This window comes from Formica exsecta, unplaced genomic scaffold, assembly GCF_003651465.1.
Source record: "Formica exsecta isolate Colony F162 unplaced genomic scaffold, ASM365146v1 scaffold82, whole genome shotgun sequence".
NCBI classification, from domain to species: domain Eukaryota; kingdom Metazoa; phylum Arthropoda; class Insecta; order Hymenoptera; family Formicidae; genus Formica; species Formica exsecta.
The window spans coordinates 1,529,864-1,548,346 of NW_021853592.1; the positions used below are offsets into that span (position 1 = coordinate 1,529,864).

Below are 18,483 nucleotides of genomic sequence, written 5' to 3' on the forward strand. Positions count from 1 at the left end.
CGCTCTCAATAAAGAAATAAAATACCCTATAAAAAATTAAGGCCAAAATTAAAAAGAGCACATATATACGCGCGCGCGTGGTATACATTGATTACTATGAATATATCAATTATACATCTAATTTATACATGATTTATACATATTCATATTTTAATAACCTGTAATGTTATAAAGAATCTATTTTTTTTTTTAATTTTTATATTATCTTTTCAACTGATCTTTATATAGATTTTACGTTTTGTTATGTCTTTCGTATATATCAGGTAACAATAGGAATGGAGGGCAAAGAACATAAGCCGAAAATGTTAAGCTGCATGATAAAAAATAAGTTGTCCGATAATTATTTATTTTGAGCTGTATAAACCATGAATTATATTCACTATATGAATTTTTGAATATAGGTCCTGGCCCAGTTTACAAATTGCCATCGTTAGTTGGCTATAACGGCCATGATCCGTCTCGGCACAGAAATCCAGCGTTCAGTATGCAAGCTCGAACTGGCATAAGAACTTATGTAATAGGTCCTGGTCCTCATTACAATATTAGAAATTTAACAAAGTCTGGATCTGATAATCCACCTGCATATACAATTAGAGGCAGAGAAATATTGAGATGTAAGCATATAAGATATAGCTTTTTTCTGATAAAAGTCGGGAAAATATTAATTAATATTAATTAATATATATTCGTATTTTGATAGTGCGAGATTTAGCACCGGGACCTGGAGCTTATTCTCCCGAATCGTGCCCACCGATGAATCACAATCGTAGAGCACCAGCTTATAGTATGAAGTCACGTGGTGTAATAAAAATTTTAGATGAAGGACCTGGACCAAATTCATATTCTTTACCAACGTGTATAGGACCCAAAGTGCCCGATAAGCGCGCTCAGGGTGCATTTTCTATGTAAGAACACACACGCGCGCGCGCGCAGCTTTTATTTCCATTTAATGTAATACATTAATCCACCCCTTCCCTCTCTCCTCCCTCTTTGCTTTCCTTTCTTACTCCCTCTATCCTTCTCGTCATTCTTCCCTTATTCTCCCTCCCCTCTCTCCCTCTTTTATATCTCTTTTCACAGCTCTCATTATCATAAAATCCATGAAAAAATTATGAGTCCAGGCCCGGCCGCTTATATCAATATTGATCATAATATGATAAAACGACGAAGTCCGGCATATAGTTTGAAGGGAAGACACATTTTATCAGAAAAATTTCGCAGTCCGGCACCGATTTTTTATCCGTTGTATGATACGCAAAAACGTCAACCTATATATTCGTTTGGCATCAAGCATAGTGAATGTGCCGGAATATCTATAACACAACTTGATGAAGATTGACATTTTATAACTAAAAAATGATATATATATATATAATGTGTGTGTGTGTATCTGCGTGCGCGGGTAAATACACTGTACGTAGTATGTGTTGTATTTATATTTGTTTACAATAAAAATCTGTTTTATGTAAATACCTGTGAAATACTTTTTTAGATTTGTATATATGAAGTATAATATACAAAAGGTACACAAATTTATTTAGATAATGATAAAAAAGCAAAATATTATTATTTTTAGTAATAACTTTTTTTTTTCATGATGAATATGTGACTAAACAATGAAACATTTTATAATATATAGGCAATTGTTTTCTTTCGTGAAATAAAGTTAAATTTATGGTGATGTGACACGTGCAAAAGTATTATGTGTTAAATAAAAATTTCAAATTTACAAGTAAAAAAATGTTATCGAAAAAAGAGCGGAAAAAAGGCGGGGGTGCGGATGAAGATGGGAAAAAGATACTAACGGAGACGGAGCTGTGTTTTACTGGTATATGTGTTTGTCGAATCTAACTTTTATATTAATCACACACAGGGGTGAAGACAACTGTACATTTTTTTTAAAGCAAAATATTCCAAAAGTAGTAATTGCAAATATTTTCTTATGTTACAAGTAGTGTAAATGATATACTATTATATTTAACAACTAGTAGCATTCAACAATTAGTAATATTTTTTCGATCATTTTTTATCGCATTTAATCTCAAAAAACATTTGTTACAAAATTAATAACAAAATTAATATAATTGATATCATTATTTCCTATTTAGTATCTCCTGGGCCTAAATATCAGCTCAAGACACTCGTCGGTTACAAGAACCATTGTATCTCGAGATATCGAATGCCAGCATATACATTCGGTGGAAACCATCGTCTCATCTTTGAGGTGGTAGATGGTCCAGGACCGAAGTACATGATTGAGAAACGCAAACTTAAGGGATTCACCTTTGGACATGCCTTAAAACGTCGCGGTAACAAAATATTTTTTTATTTAAATCAGATATACTTTTATTATTATATATAACTTCTTCTTATATCATTCCGACCCCTTGCATTTGGCAGAAATCCTTCTCGGACCTGGTCCAAAGTATAAATTGCCAGATGTTTCTCATGGTCCTTTCTTTTCAATGAAATGGAGAACCAAAATGAGAAAAAGTGACGAAACACCAGGGCCTTACTATGTTAAACCTATCGCTGATGCGCCCGCATTTTTCATGTACGTTTTAACTCTTCACCGTGATCTTGATCACTTGTTTACTTTGAAATAATTCGCATATAGTTATTATGAAAAATTATTTTGTAGGGGACGCATGTTCGCGACGAAACCCGTAACCCGTAGCGCAGGTTTCCATCCATCGTACAACTTGGAAGTGGTAAAATCCAGAGCCCCGAAGTACACTATGGCTGGTAGACAAGAATGGCGAGTGATTTCCGAAAGTCCAGGTCCGATATATGCCATTCGACCACCCAAGCCAACACCCGCTTTTTCGTTCGGTGTAAAGCACAGTAAATGTGCACCACCTTATATAACTGAATGTGATAAACAATGTTAGCAATGAAAAAAATTAGCTTTTGTGTTAAATTATATTATACTCATCAACATTTGCCGATTAGTTATTAAATGATGAAAAATTGAACAAACTTTCTGTATTAATAGTGTAAATACTTTATTGTTTCAATAATGGATGAAAAGTCGAAAGTGTATTTCTCTTATTACAATTAAATCCATCTAATCATATAATATATGTGTTATTATATATGCTACATTTATGAATGAGATATAACTAACTGATGACTTATCGATAACACATATGTAATATTATCTGTAATATTCAGTACTGTTGTAATTAATATAACATTTACTCGGTAAAAAAAATCAATATTTGTACATTACAAAAACAGATAGTGCGACAAGAAGGCACGTATTTTTACAATCATTAGCTGTACGATGGTGAACAATTACAAATGCCGAAATATTGCAATTAACAATTTCATTCAATTGTCATCGATCACTTAATGCTGGCGTGCTATCGTATTTGTTTCTGATAATAAGTGTAACATCAGTATTATATATTGCATCATATACATATATAATACTATATCGTTAAATAGCTACAAAATTCAAATACGCTATTTTTCAAGCACGCCAAAACATATTATTTCGCTTTTATTCCATTTTTTTATTTCTTGATCAGGTACAATAGAGCCCCGATAAGTAGAGCTATGTATAACTATATATTGCTTTTAGCCTGATTAAATATAGAATAAATTTATTGCGCAATTAACTAATTAACAATTAAATAATTAATTACTATTCATAATAGATAATATTTCCATCCTTTTAAGGAATTTTCCGCTTCTCTTACCCTATATGGAAAAGTTGTCGGGACTCTACTGCACAATAAACACTATTATTGATAATGAAATTTTTGATAAATGTTTGCAACTTTTGAAACATCAATCTTAAGTAATAATGTTATACAATTTACATAAAAGCGCATGTAATATATTAGGAACAATACGATAAAGATTCAATCAATCCTTTTTGATGCCATTCAAGCATCTCAATTAATTGAGATAAATTGTATTGAAATATTATATAATATGGACTATTTTTTTCCTGGATAGTTTATATTTAGCTTAGTTAAAATCGAAATGGTAACGCTTGTAATGCTTGTTTGATTTCTTCTATTTATATTCTCCAAAGTGTTACGCGATTACGTAATTTATGCATCTTAATATTTAATTTTATAGTATTTTCTACGACTAGCATTCAGATTTTATGAAATATTCAACAAAAATGTTTGAGAGAAAAATATTATTAACTATATAAATCAAAAATAAATATGTAAATCTGTGTGCAGTAAAGTACAAATAATATGAATATGTACATCGTATATGTATATATATATATATATATATATATATATATATATATATAATTGTGTCGTTCCGTCACCCGATTATACTTGCTCCTTGTTGCAGCAAGACGTAAACTTATGACCTATATGCGGATGGAAGGAGCAATGAAAGTAAGTATACAATTAGTATAAATACATAATGTGAAAACATATGTAGAAGTTCATACAGTTATTATCATTGTTATATTAATAGTTATAATAACTAGCATTCTTATAGTTATTATTTGATATTTTTACACAGAAATTTCTTGCATAATTATATATATATATGTGTAATATAATATATGTGCATAATTATATTAGGATAGAATTAAGACAGGACTTGCTGTCGGTACCGTAAAATTTTTACATATCATTGTGTACGAAAATAAAATTAATGTTAGCAAATAATTTGCCATATGTATATGCACATGTATGTTTTTATATATATTTATTAAACATATATTAAAACTTCTTGCAAATTAATGTCATATCAACATTAATATTAGCCTGATTAAATATAGAATAAATTTATTGCGCAATTAACTAATTAACAATTAAATATTACTCATAATAGATAATATTTCCATTTCTATTATTTTTTTATCTTTTACAGACATTTTACAAATATATATAATATTGCGCTTTTAAATTTACACAACAATATAATTTATAAAATTTATAATAAAATTAAGAAGCCTCATTCTAAAAGAGCATCAGCTTCATGACGAGTTAAGGAAGTTCTTATATACATATACATATACATATACATATACGTGCGCACGTGTATGATAATCATTATATATTTTTGATAATATATTACAAGTGTATAAGAGTTATAAGAATTATACATATATATGTACACACACACACACGCGCGGGCGCGCGCGCGTGCACGCGCACAATTCTTATATTTTTTGGGAACAAAAAAAATTTGTCGGCCACATTTAAATACATTCAAGTTAATATTGGCGGATGGAAAAATATAATTACACCTTTCTTGCTTTATTCAGACAGTTTAAAAAGTAGTGTAAGAAAGTAGTGTGAATTTAGGAAAACCTGTAATTCGAAATTATTCAAACAAAAATTATGATAATAAATCTGTTATTTTCCTATGTCCCTATTGCCAATTTTGTATAAGTAATAATTTGAATAAATTCTTTCACTATGTATTACATATTGTACATTTCACACATTGCTTATGTTATTTATACTCTCAATGTAAGCCGCCAATTATTCTTGCAAAAAGTGTATACACGTATCTATATTGTCTACAAGATTTTTGATATTTATGATATTTTAAATATATTTATAAAATGTTTTAATATATCCCTTTTTAAATATATTTCTGTAATTAACGATTTTATACAGAGTATTCAAAAATTTATAATACAAATTTTATACACGAGTATACTAATCATTAAAATAAACATAGAAATGTTAGTAAATATGTTTGAAAATCGTTTTCTTTTTGTTATAAAATAAAAATATCTTTTTTCGTCATAAGAAATTTTTGGAAGCATTTTTGTAACTCAAAAACGATTAATTTTTGGATATACATGTATAAAACCGCTTTGTTTACTTTGTATAAACAAGTATTATATGTAAAATTTGTACCATAAATTTTTGAACATTCTACACACATACATAACATGCATAGTATGTTCCGAAACCACCAAATGTCCTTTTAATGGCAGTTTTTTGACTAATTTGGACTCTGTTCTTCCTTGCCAAAACATTAATAATTTTTAAATTGCAAACGATTAAAAAAGAAAAACTTTTCATAAATTAAAAATTTTGGAAAGTCAGAAAAATAATAAAATATTTTTCAGTTAATTTTATAGATGGGGGAGTTTTTATATATATATTTCAATAAAATTTTAGTTTTTAAACCTTAGAAAAAAATATGAATAAAAAAATTGGAAACTCTTGCCATAAATATAAATGATGATCTCTCTCGTTATTTTCGCTAAGAAAAAATCGATTCCAAATTGATAAAGGTGATTTTGAGACATGCTATGTGTATCACACGTACATCCACGTATATACATAATTTAATTATTATTTGAAATCTTTTTAAAAACTTGGTTTTACATCATTGAGTTACAAAACTTCTCACAAATAATTACGTACATTTAACGTACAATTAATAATTACGTACATTTTACATACAATTAATTATGTACATTTGCGCCGCAAATGTTCATCGCAACAAGAGTTGATTAAAATAGCTGTTGAATATATGATCCAATATTATACACAATGTTTAATCTAAGCAAAAATGTAGAAAATTGCTAATATATTTAAAATAAATAGCAAACCAATAGCTATATTAAAATTTAATTAAGTAATATATTTTAAATTTTATTAATATTAATGTTTTAAACACGCTTAAATTCGCCACTTTCTCTCTTCTTGACTTTATATATATATATATATATATATATATATATATATATATATATATATATATATATATACACATATATACATTATTAGGCATTTTAAGGATACAGGAATATATATCAAAGTTTTGTTTTTAGATACATGCAATTGTACTAACGCAGACTGGCTTAGTTCACTAGAACTTCTGCGTGATATGGTTTGCTTTCGAATGGTCCATGAAATCTAACGCAATAGAAAGTGCGTTGTGTAAGGCCCTAAACATACCTCAAAAAATTATCTCGATTACAGTATTCGGCAGTAAGGATAATAAAGTTACAGTCCTGTAACTTGCCTCAACTTATTTTTACATAACGAGCCTATCTTTCACAATCCTAATTCTTTACAATATCTTCTTTTTATACAGTCCCAATCGATATTATATATCTAAACCATGCATAAACTATTGTGAGATGCGATTTATTCGCTAAGTACTTATGCACAGTCAGCGTTACAAGTGGATTTATCCTTGTTGCAATATTTTATTCTACAATATTATTTGTAGCTAAATAAATGCGTATATAAAATCAAAGTTACAATCTATCGAATGGAAGGATCAATTCTGAATGCACAGAATCTATCAAATGATTGATAGAAGTAGAGGCAATATTGCTTTTTTTCTAGAACACAGTACGTATATATGACTTTCATATAATTCGATGCACTAGAGATAATTTCTAAGATGCAGTAAACAATCTTAGAATACAAAAGAAATTCCACTTCTATTTAACACTTCTATTATATACGATAATACGTTGAAAGATCAATGATAATAACATATATACATGCGTCTCGTTCGTTATAGAATGTTAAAAACATTAATGTAGTAACATAATGTAAAATTCGATAAAAATACACATTATTATACAATAAAATGCATAATTACTTAATTTGCTAAAAAAATACTATTTAGGCCATATATGCGAAATTATCTCGCAAATCATGAGCATATAAGCCCGTGATAAATTGTTCCAAGTCAAAACTTGCAGAAGATATATCTTGTGGCTGTAGTTTAATATGTTACAAGAGAAATGACTATTAAAGATTATAATTATATATAACTTCTTATATAATTGCTAAAATTGTCCAAAATCTGTTGCATTGATAAAACAATCAAATCACATTATCAAAAATCAATAAATAGTATATCTGATAATAAAAACATGATCACGAAACAGATAATACGCGACAATTATTTTGAGTCTCAAATATTAAATATTTGGAACTTGAATAAAAATAATTATACAAAGCGCATATCTCTCTTCGTTATTTAACACATAGTTTCAGAGGCGGGGGCAGGTACGGTATTTAAATTCTTGCCGTTCGGATCAGTCGCTTCCGAGTCACGTATCGTCGGTCGCGCGAGCGTTTGCTCGATTTCGCGTGTTACGCTAATTGTCGGCGGCGGCCGGCGGGAATCCTCTTCGATGGCAGAGGCTCGACGCAACTGACGATGCTCGTTGGGCATGTCGAGGAAGCTCACAACGGCTTCGTCCGTATGCGCGTTTGATGATGGTCCATCGTCGTCATCGTTGCCGCAGTAACGTCGTTGTATCAGATCTTCCATCTGCTGGTAGTCGCACTCTTCCGCATTACGTAAATGCTCGTTCTCGATCTGCCAGGCCATCGCAGGATTCGAGATCTCCGATATTCGCGATGGCGGTGGCGAGATCGGCGGCGTTCGCGGTGGACTCAATAAACCACAATAGCTCTCGAGCTCGTCCGTTATGCTCGTGTACTCTGCGCGCATCGTCAGCAGGATCGATCTTTGGGCGCTACCAGCCGAGGTAACCGAGGACGGGATTACAGCCACGCGTGGTTCCGCCCAAGTCACGCCTCTCTGGATACCGGGCGGAGGAAGCAACATGATATCGTCGGGTTCTGATCGGGTTTTACTATTCTGTCTGTATGCACTACGCTCCGTAGAATCTTGTCGGTACGTATGTTCCGCGGAATCTTGCCTAATATCTGAGGGCGGATGTTCGCTACTGGCCTCCTTGCTAGTCTCCCTACTAACTTCTTTGCTCTGTTCCTTGCTAGTAGTTTCCACGCTGACTTCTCTGCTTACTTCTTTGCTTGCTTCTCTGCTCACTTCTCTACTAGTATTCAGACTTATTCCTTTCTCGTACGGCGCTTCCTTTTTGCTGGTTGCTTCGCCTTCGAGGACATTTTTACTACCTTCAGTTTCCAAACTTATGGTTGTCTTGACGTCGTCATGAGCGTTTACACTTGCAGAAGAATCGTGTCTACTTAGATTATCGCGAGAAGTTACAGTCTCAGATATTTTGTCGTCCTCTGTCAAATGGCCGACGTTTAAGAAAGCGGCATCGGTAAAGGATCGCAAAAGCCTTTTGCGCCGCGCGGCCGTTGGTAGTTGCGTGTGAGAGTCCGCTTCGGAGAAAGCCTCTGATCGTTCCGATACTCGACGCTGTCGAACACTGTCTAATGTTTCTAAACCGGATAATCCTTCATTGGGCATGTAAGTTGCCATAAAACGATGAATCACTCCAAGATGAGCCACAGTCTGTTGACTCAATTCCTCCAATTTGCGGATACGGAACTCGACTGCCTAAACATGAAAGAAACTTTCATAAATGTTGATAAAAAATATGTTATGCTCATATATAGCACCTGTACTAGGGTGCATCAAAAAGTAAGGTTCCCTGTTTTATTACTTTTATTTACAATCTATGCACGAATTGGGTTTATATTGTGTTAATAAAATAAAAGCTAATGACTACTTTTCAATACAGTCTTCGAGAAGATTAATGCATTTGCCCCATCTTGGCACAAGTTTGAATATTTTCGCTCTATATAGATATTCTCTCTAGAGAGAAGCCCAGATCTCTTTCTTATGAATTTTTTTCACGATAATATCAGACCTCATTCTGCATCAGACTCAGACACTTTTGTAATTATTTGATTGAAACATTATGAAGTATCCTCCCTATAGCCCAGATTTGGCTTCTTCCAAATTTCATTTGTTTGAGCCGCTGAAGAAACATCTTGAAGAAAAACGATTTTCAGATAATTCAGCTGTTCAAGAGTGGTTTAAACATCAAAAACTGATTTTTTACCGAGAGGAAATGTTCAAAATCGTGCCAAAATGAGACAAGTGCATCTTTTGAAGACTATATTGAAAAGTGGTCATAACTTCTATTTTAACACAATATTCAATTGTTCAATTTGTGCACAAGTAATAATAAAATAGGTCGTTATAAAACAGGGAACCTTACTTTTGATCGCGCGATTCTAGTAATAAAAATATATTAATTAAAAAGTTACAACAACCTGAAGAGATGCATTCTGAGTGCTTTCTTTCTTATCGATGTCTTCAACCTTCTGATACATATTCTCTACTCGTTCCGTTGTAACTTTCACGCGTTCCTCTGTAGACATTTGTAACTTGAGCTCCTGTTCACGGAAGTAGCCTTCAACGCAATCCTCTTCAAAGTCATACAACCGTTCCATGTCGTCATTCTCTAAGAACAATTTTAATCCATTGTCGCAGCATCTTTTGAAGACTAAGTCTAATTATAAGACTAAGACTAATGAAAGTAGTCATAACTTCTATTTTAACACAATATTCAATTGTTCAATTTGTGCACAAGTAATAATAAAATAGGTCGTTATAAAACAGGGAACCTTACTTTTGATCGATTCTAGTAATAAAAATATATTAATTAAAAAGTTACAACAACCTGAAGAGATGCATTCTGAGTGCTTTCTTTCTTATCGATGTCTTCAATCTTACTTTTGATCGCGCGATTCTAGTAATAAAAATATATTAATTAAAAAGTTACAACAACCTGAAGAGATGCATTCTGAGTGCTTTCTTTCTTATCGATGTCTTCAACCTTCTGATACATATTCTCTACTCGTTCCGTTGTAACTTTCACGCGTTCCTCTGTAGACATTTGTAACTTGAGCTCCTGTTCACGGAAGTAGCCTTCAACGCAATCCTCTTCAAAGTCATACAACCGTTCCATGTCGTCATTCTCTAAGAACAATTTTAATCCATTGTCGCAAGTCTCACCGGTGCCACTTTTACCTTGTATGTGTCTTAGAAAATATCTCAGTAGTAAATATATGTGGCAAACCACTATAAGCGGCGGCGGCAACACCGGCTTCTGTTCATATTCCATAACGACGGTAAACCGTTGAAACATCCAGACTTGATGAGCTATAGCATTTACCTCAATAAAAATATTGTTAAATACCGCAATTAAAAGATTTATCAGCAAAATATTGGCAACTAAAAGATACACGGACATTGCAGCAGGCATGATCCAACGACCTGGAAGGCACTGAATCATTCCCGGTTCATCTCCACAATCAGGATCTATATTATCGGCATACACTTCTCCGTACAACATAAAATATGGCTCCATAAATATCTGTCGAAAAAATATAACATTTATAGATATATATAAATAAAAATTAAAATATATACAGAATTTCTTTTTAACAATATATGTGAAGGAGAATATATACGTACGTCTCGTATTATGCGCCATTTTGGCTCAGAATTTGGATTTAATATAGCTTGTCTAGCTACACCAAAACTCATTAATACAACTAGCAAAAGTACCACGAAGTATATCATGTTTTTAACCATCTTTCCCATCATGGTCACAAGAGGACCTATAAAATATAAATTATTATGTATTTATAAAATGATATAAAACATTATGTAAGATATGCATTCACAATACAAACACACATATGCATAGTTGTTTTATTTAATTAAACAGATTCTTCCACGCGTAAAATTAAATTACTCTTTTAGTTTGACATTAAGCATACCAAAATATTTGTTGACACCAAGGATGTTGAGTATTCGTAAATACCAGTAGATACAATCAACACAATATATGACGCGACCTACATCGAAAGTTGAATGTCGTAAACGTAAAGCCAGTCCAATTTGGAAAAATATGATTGCAGCAGCATCACATGGGTTCCACATGTTCCACGCCCACACGCTAAACTTGTGCGAGAGCTTCACAGGTTCCGAAATTACGATTTCGCGTACTTTTTCGCATCCGAGCGTACAGATGTAAGCAATCGCGTATATTTCGGCTAATGATGGATGATCATCCATATGTACCAGAATGCAGTACGAAAAGAAAAGCAAAAAGATAATATATGCTATCTGTAAAAAAATATTTATATTGTATTGTATTTTTTATTGCAACTCCTTTTATATGGACAGTAAATATGAATACATGTTAATAATAGCGAATTTCGGTTGGCTGCATCAGTGCAATCTCTGTTTTAGTCGTACATAACGATTTTTGACAGTACAGTTAAATATAACTTAAGAGAGAAATTGCATATGGATTTGAACAAAAATCTATTTTTTATTTTATGTAAATATTATGTTACTATACATAACTATAGATTACATTATTTCTTAAAAATAGATATTTTTGCTTTCCAATATTATAATATTTATTTGTATTAAAGAAAAATAATTAAACAGAATATTGTACTATACTATGTATTGCAGTTTTTATAAGATTTATTTATTTACTTATTAGATCTATAATTTTGTTTATACAAAAAAAGAGAACAATGTGAAGTTTAAATATGAAATTCTCTCAAGTGAAATAATTTAACATATATGAAACTGATTTTATATATCAGACTTATGAATTATCAAGTGCACTCCACTGGATGCATCGAATTTCGCTATAAAATATTATAATGATAAATATCTTTACTCACAGCATTTGCCCAAAATTTTGTAATTGGAGCAGTATAAAATTCGTATAATTTCTTTCTTAATCTTAATGGTCTGGTTGTTTTATTATCGTAATACTCAGATTGAAGACTATAAACGCGATATATTCCATCGTCATTATCTGTTAATACTCTCCCATTCTCTTGAACAATTGTCTCCTTGACTATTGTTGTATTGTGCTCGTCGCTAATTAAAGCCTATAGAAAAGTGTAAAATGTTTAGAGCTATTCAAATAGATCATTTGTATATACTGGGAAGAACATTACATACATAAAGTTTAACAAATTTCTCAGTGCATGGTCAAATGGATATTAATATCAAAATGTTTAATGTGTGAACAGAAAAAAGGAGATTTAGTTTAGTTCTATGTAATCATTCGCCATAAAAACTAGCGTAAAAAATAACATTTATATCGTAGGCAAAGTTAATTAGACAAAATAGAAATTCATAAATGTCTGTAAGACTAGAAAAATTATTTTATAAAGTATGAAATCAATAAAAATGTGCGTATTTATAACATAATATTTACATCAATAGTAACAAAAATTAAAACAACGATTTTCAATTAATTAATAAATATAAGTTTTATATATATATTTTGTATCTCTCTTAAATTTTTACACTTGATGTATATTTAACTAATTCATTTGGCAAATAAAGGATTGCAATAAGATTATCAAATCATAATAAAAGAAAATAAAAAATTACATAACAAGTTTTCACAAAATTAAATTATGATTATAATTTATATAATATACACACATAAATGATTATAATTTATAATATAAGCAAATCTCAATAGCATATTTTGGAAAAACATAAAAATTTTATTTATAAAAAAAAGATCGAGAGTAGAGACTTTTGCAACAACTTACTGGGACATTTATATATACGTAAGAAAAGTTATTTTTTGGCACATCAAGCAAAAGTATTATATACATTATTATAATACAGAACATTTAGTTTTTAACATTTGAAGGAATATGTTTCACTGTTTTATTATCCTTTACAAAGTGAACATGTACATGAAAAAAACTACTATGATTATGAAATATGACTAATAAAAACTGAAAACAATAAAATAAAAAATAGTTTAAGAGTGCACCAGAAAATATGATTATTGTATACAATCACAGCGTTCAGACCAGTATAGATATACCTTTACGCCTTGTTGGCTGCTGGATTTGTTGCGTATGCTCAGGCTCCTGCGCAGATGTGTCTAAAAAATAATTAATACGCATACCCACATAGTCTATATGTTACAAGCGATTCAACGCACCCTTAATAAAGACAATTAATTTTTGAAGTTATGTATGAAAAGTATATCCCTTAATCCATAATTATAATGGTGCAACAATGATCATGTTAATAACGTAAATATTACACAGTATAAGCAAAATAAAAAACAAGATTATATTGTTTTAATCAATATAATCAATGATAAAATAATATAACTGTATTAAAATAAAAAAATATAAGCCAAATGGAGAGATTATGCATTAATATTGATTTATGTGTTACCCAGATGAGTATTATTTTAAAACAACATATTGTGCATGTTTTTACATAATTTTGAGATGAAATCTCTTTTGGGATCTCTTTTGCAAAACCAGCATCCATATTACTTATCTGATTATATGTTTTTTAATCATGTAATATTGAAAACAAAAAATTAATGTTAATATTTAGCACTTGATGTATTTAAGATTTGCATAATCTTTCAACTAATAATGTGCAATGAATGTACATATTTTAAATTATATACAGTTTTCATATGATTAATACAATTTATATGACATGCTTTCATCATTATTAAATCATTACAATCTTTTATGGGAAACAGTCAGGATATAGTTGTTAACTAACGATAATTACATCTGAAATTCTTCAAGAAATAATTGTTATATTTCAGAAATAAAAAAATAATTACCTCGACATCAGGTCCTGCTGGTGTACTCTGTTCAGAATCGCTGTCTTCCTTCTCATCTTCCAGTGCTATCAGATGTTCCTCTTGCGTCTGGGGCATTAGCTGCAATTCTTCTCTGCTCTTAAACTCCAATCGCGTTATGTACAGAGGGCAAAATAGTCCCATAATCACCTAAGAAAACATTTAATAAATGCATAAATATTTGATATTTGGTTAATCAATTGTAAATTAAATAATTTAGCAAATAAGTCAATTACTTTTAAATTAGTATTTTTACGCGTTCTAAGGCCACCCATCCATAAATCAGCTAGAATAATTTGGCTGCAGGGATGCGCTAATAACGGTCGATGGTTCGCTGTAACTGCGAGAGACAAGCATGTCTGCCCTGACCAATTTTGAAGTTCCGAAGTTAGTAGTTGTTGCGTTTGATCATCATCTTGTCGATAGCAATAATCCAATAATTCGAGTGCTATATAAAAAATAGATTTGACATGATTTATATTGATTAAACAAATTTCTGATATTCGTCTATACCTATGTTTTCAAACTCTTTGCCATAGCCACGTAATTCATCATAAACTTCAGTTTCCAGATCATCTTCAGCTGCCTCATGCGCCATCGCCTTGTACAGTTTCAGAGCAACAAGCGCTTTAGCCAACGCCTCCTCCCCATGTTGCCACATTAATAAGGCCATTTGCTGACGCTTCGTTAATACAGCCCAAATAAGCAGTTCGTTAAAAGGATAGTGGAAGAGAGGAGTATCGCGATTAGCTGGCGATGTTTCAGTAAGCAGATTCACAGTTACACTTTGATCGGACTTTCCACTGGAGCTTGCATAATAGCGTATATTGCTGTTCGGAACACAACTGTTCCGGTGCATATATTGCTGATAACCACCACCAGATCTCTTCATTACCTGCGTATAAATAACGCGAAATCTTCTACGTGTATATTGAGCGCGATATGCTCCACCCATTAGTTTGTTAATCACGAGACCAATGTCATGTAGCGTATACATGTAACCTCGTGGGATATTCGGCCGTACATCGCGCAGAATGTAGCCTAACGTATTTGATGGGCCTTCCTTCTAATTGACCCACCAAAAAAAAAAAAAAAAAAAAAAAAAAAAAAAAAAAAAAAAACATTAATAATTTATTTACAAGAGATAACCTCAATTCTCATTAACGTAACCGAGATAGGAGAGGAACGTAAAAAACGATATCGTGAAAAGAAAAAGAATTTCTCATACAAGACCACACATATGTGCGTTGACATGACTCTAGAGTGTCGTTCACGGTATGTTTACGGTATGCATGACATATATGCATATGTACGTACCTCATGTACCCGGTGGACGGCGAGCCGCACACTCAGCTCTTCTTCATCGCGCGTCAAAAGAAATTGTTTAATATACTATAATACTTATAAAGTTATCCTAAAAAGTGTAATATTTACAATCTAATTTTTCACAAAAATATATGACCAATAATTTTCTCCATATACTAAAAAAGAAATAAATAAGAATTTTCAAATAATTATATATATATTAGAAATATAATGTCTTCATATTTTTCAAAATATATACATATTTTACCATATCTTTTATAATATTTTTTCTCTTTTGATTTTATTTATATAGAAATAAATTTAAAGGAGAAATAGTTCTATCATAATCACTAATTTATAATATAAAATATCTCTTTTGTATCCATATTTAAATTGTTTACTAAGAAGTTGTTCATACAGAAATAAAGTTGACCTACTGTGTTATACAGCTCCTCAAGACGAGGTATTGATAAAAATTTCCGCATGGATACTCCATTTTCCAATAGAAGTTTCACAAAGTCTATTCTGTCATGCTGAAGCGCTTGCATCATAGCCTGTTCTAGAGCACCAGGCGGCCATTTTTGACCATATATAAAAATTTCGCTTCGAGCAATATCTACGCGGTTCCATATTAAAGAAAGAGACAGCTGCTCAGCTGGTGATAATTGTTTCGATTTAAACAAAGCTGTCAATATAGTTTGATCAAGTTCTTGTGGTCTATCTTGCGATATCCTGAATACAGTAATCTATGAATATAATTTTCATTTAAATAATTTTCAGTCCAATGTTTATATGATACAAAGATATATATCTTATTTATAATAAAAGATATAGATACCAAATGTTTCTTTCGTGTACATTGCAAGAGTTCTGAACAGAGTTGGCTCGCTTGTTCGGCAGAAACTTGAAAAGTGCGTTTAATGGTTTCCAGAACTTGTTCCTTAACACCCTCCAGTGGTCCTTCTCCATCACCAGTCTGTCCATCTCTCCACCTGTATAAAAGATATATCTCAATATACACATAATTACTTATTTTTTAGATACACATGGAAAGCAAAAGTTCGCTATTACTTATGCATAAAAGCAATTAGATCAGCTGCACGTCCTGAGCCATCGCAAATCACTACTGGTACAGGTGGATCATCCGTCACGTACTCCAAAACTGCGCGGATTGTATTTGTCCCACCTTCGATAACTAAGGCAACTACAGGTATGCTGCTGTGTGTATCTAAAATTAACAATGAATCTCAGAAGTTTTTAAATATTATAGAAATTCGGCTCCCCTTGTAATACTTACATGGTTGCAACTTTAAATTTGAAATGTATTTCTCTAATCTTCTACGAAGAACAATTTCTGCACCATATTGACCACCAGTACCATTGTCTACTAATAAGAAGTAAGCATGTCGATTATTTAGTACTGTGTATTTAGTCCTAGAAAATCACAAAATAGACATATTTTAAAATTTCTTAAACAATTCGACGTTTTAATAACACATCCTTGCTTATAGGTATATGAACTCTCCTACCATGGTGAGGAGACAGAATCGTATGATACTTCTCCACCGCGACTAATTAACTCATGGCTTTTATCCAAAATTCCCCAAGGGGCAATACCTATGCTTACTACTCGACCTTGTCGTTGAGAACGTTCCAACAATAAAGCATCGCCGACTTGTCGCGTAACACCTATGCAAAAATAAAAAACATATAAAAATAAAGTTCATTAAACTTACTCTTTCCATGAATAAATACCTGTATTTGTTCCTCCCGTGAATATCCATGCTCCCGTTGTTTTAGCAGCTTTCAATAAACCTTTACGTAAAACTTTTTTCAGACTCGATTGAAGCTCAAAATTTGATCGACCACCATGGACTGTAATTAACAATTTGGGCAAACCTAAATTCCATTCTCGACATAATAACTGTACAATTGGTTCCGGTCGTGTATCATAAGCCAATCTTACATACTGCAAATTATAGATAATTATATCAGTTTTTTCGCTCATAGGTACAATAATAATATTGATAATATAAAAAATATCGGACAGATACTTGTGCTTTTGTAGGGTGCGGGCCGCCCTGAAATTCTATAGTACCATACGCATCGGTGGGAAAAGCGCAAGTATTTTTTCCTACAGACCATTGTTCACTATCTTTTTCTATGCTAGTATTAAGATTATAACTTTGAACATCTGCCCCAATTCCGCAATGATGAGTATACGAATTGCCACAACAACACCTATAGTAATACAATATTTTAGTATAAAAATGTTTATTTTTTAAAATTATATCTGTATTAATTAATAACTTTATATTTTCTTTGTGTAATTGTTATGCATATGCTATAAAGTTTTATAATGCTATATATATATATTATGTATATGACAATACTTGTAGTAAATAATATCATAACATATTATTGTTTATATAATTATAATTCAATGCAAAATTTTATAATGCATAAAATCTTTAGCATCAAAAGTATACACATAATTTTATTTTATAAATATTATTTTTCTTTCTACATACACAAGTTTTTATACAGAACTCTTACCTATGCTCATCTTCCGCACACGGAATAAATTTTGAACATTCTCTTTTTTGAAATGTTGCCTCTATCCAATTGCGTTCAGTTGTCTATAATTTGAAAAATATATAAATAAGAATTGTACATATAAAAGAATCAAACTGAATTGTCCTTAAACATATAAAAATTTATATTATCTCTATTTATTTATCATATTTTAATATAATTATCCAATTTTATTTCACAATAAAATAAAATTTATAATAATAACAATA

General features: G+C 31.2%; 2 protein-coding genes and 1 pseudogene across 9 annotated transcripts in view; 2 read left to right on the top strand and 1 right to left on the bottom strand.

Moving 5' to 3' along the window:
- Window positions 1-1,427, top strand: part of LOC115244562 — a 2,071-nt pseudogene extending 644 nt beyond the window's left edge.
- A 244-nt stretch (window positions 1,428-1,671) lies between these two features.
- On the top strand, window positions 1,672-3,059 carry LOC115244561 (outer dense fiber protein 3-like). Its single transcript, XM_029822284.1, has 4 exons — window positions 1,672-1,828; window positions 2,109-2,309; window positions 2,401-2,554; window positions 2,642-3,059. Exons 1-4 carry the CDS (start codon window positions 1,741-1,743, stop codon window positions 2,889-2,891), a joined length of 693 nt encoding a protein of 230 aa, XP_029678144.1. The 5' UTR covers window positions 1,672-1,740; the 3' UTR covers window positions 2,892-3,059.
- A 3,653-nt stretch (window positions 3,060-6,712) lies between these two features.
- Window positions 6,713-18,483, bottom strand: part of LOC115244478 (transient receptor potential cation channel trpm) — a 14,576-nt gene continuing 2,805 nt past the window's right edge. For 6 of the 8 annotated variants that reach the window (XM_029822144.1, XM_029822145.1, XM_029822149.1 and 3 more), the window contains 18 exons: window positions 18,236-18,318; window positions 17,734-17,920; window positions 17,435-17,648; window positions 17,209-17,368; window positions 16,977-17,113; window positions 16,751-16,907; window positions 16,518-16,671; window positions 16,117-16,425; window positions 14,888-15,440; window positions 14,611-14,822; window positions 14,357-14,524; window positions 13,586-13,645; window positions 12,411-12,623; window positions 11,487-11,835; window positions 11,179-11,324; window positions 10,692-11,077; window positions 9,972-10,173; window positions 6,713-9,249 (listed from right to left, as the gene is read on the bottom strand). In XM_029822144.1, coding sequence (XP_029678004.1) covers window positions 7,951-9,249; window positions 9,972-10,173; window positions 10,692-11,077; window positions 11,179-11,324; window positions 11,487-11,835; window positions 12,411-12,623; window positions 13,586-13,645; window positions 14,357-14,524; window positions 14,611-14,822; window positions 14,888-15,440; window positions 16,117-16,425; window positions 16,518-16,671; window positions 16,751-16,907; window positions 16,977-17,113; window positions 17,209-17,368; window positions 17,435-17,648; window positions 17,734-17,920; window positions 18,236-18,318 — 4,989 coding nt within the window. In that variant the 3' untranslated portion in view covers window positions 6,713-7,950. The remainder of the gene's footprint in view (window positions 9,250-9,971; window positions 10,174-10,691; window positions 11,078-11,178; window positions 11,325-11,486; window positions 11,836-12,410; window positions 12,624-13,585; window positions 13,646-14,356; window positions 14,525-14,610; window positions 14,823-14,887; window positions 15,441-16,116; window positions 16,426-16,517; window positions 16,672-16,750; window positions 16,908-16,976; window positions 17,114-17,208; window positions 17,369-17,434; window positions 17,649-17,733; window positions 17,921-18,235; window positions 18,319-18,483) is intronic. The other 2 variants (XM_029822150.1, XM_029822148.1) reach the window with 2 other exon arrangements.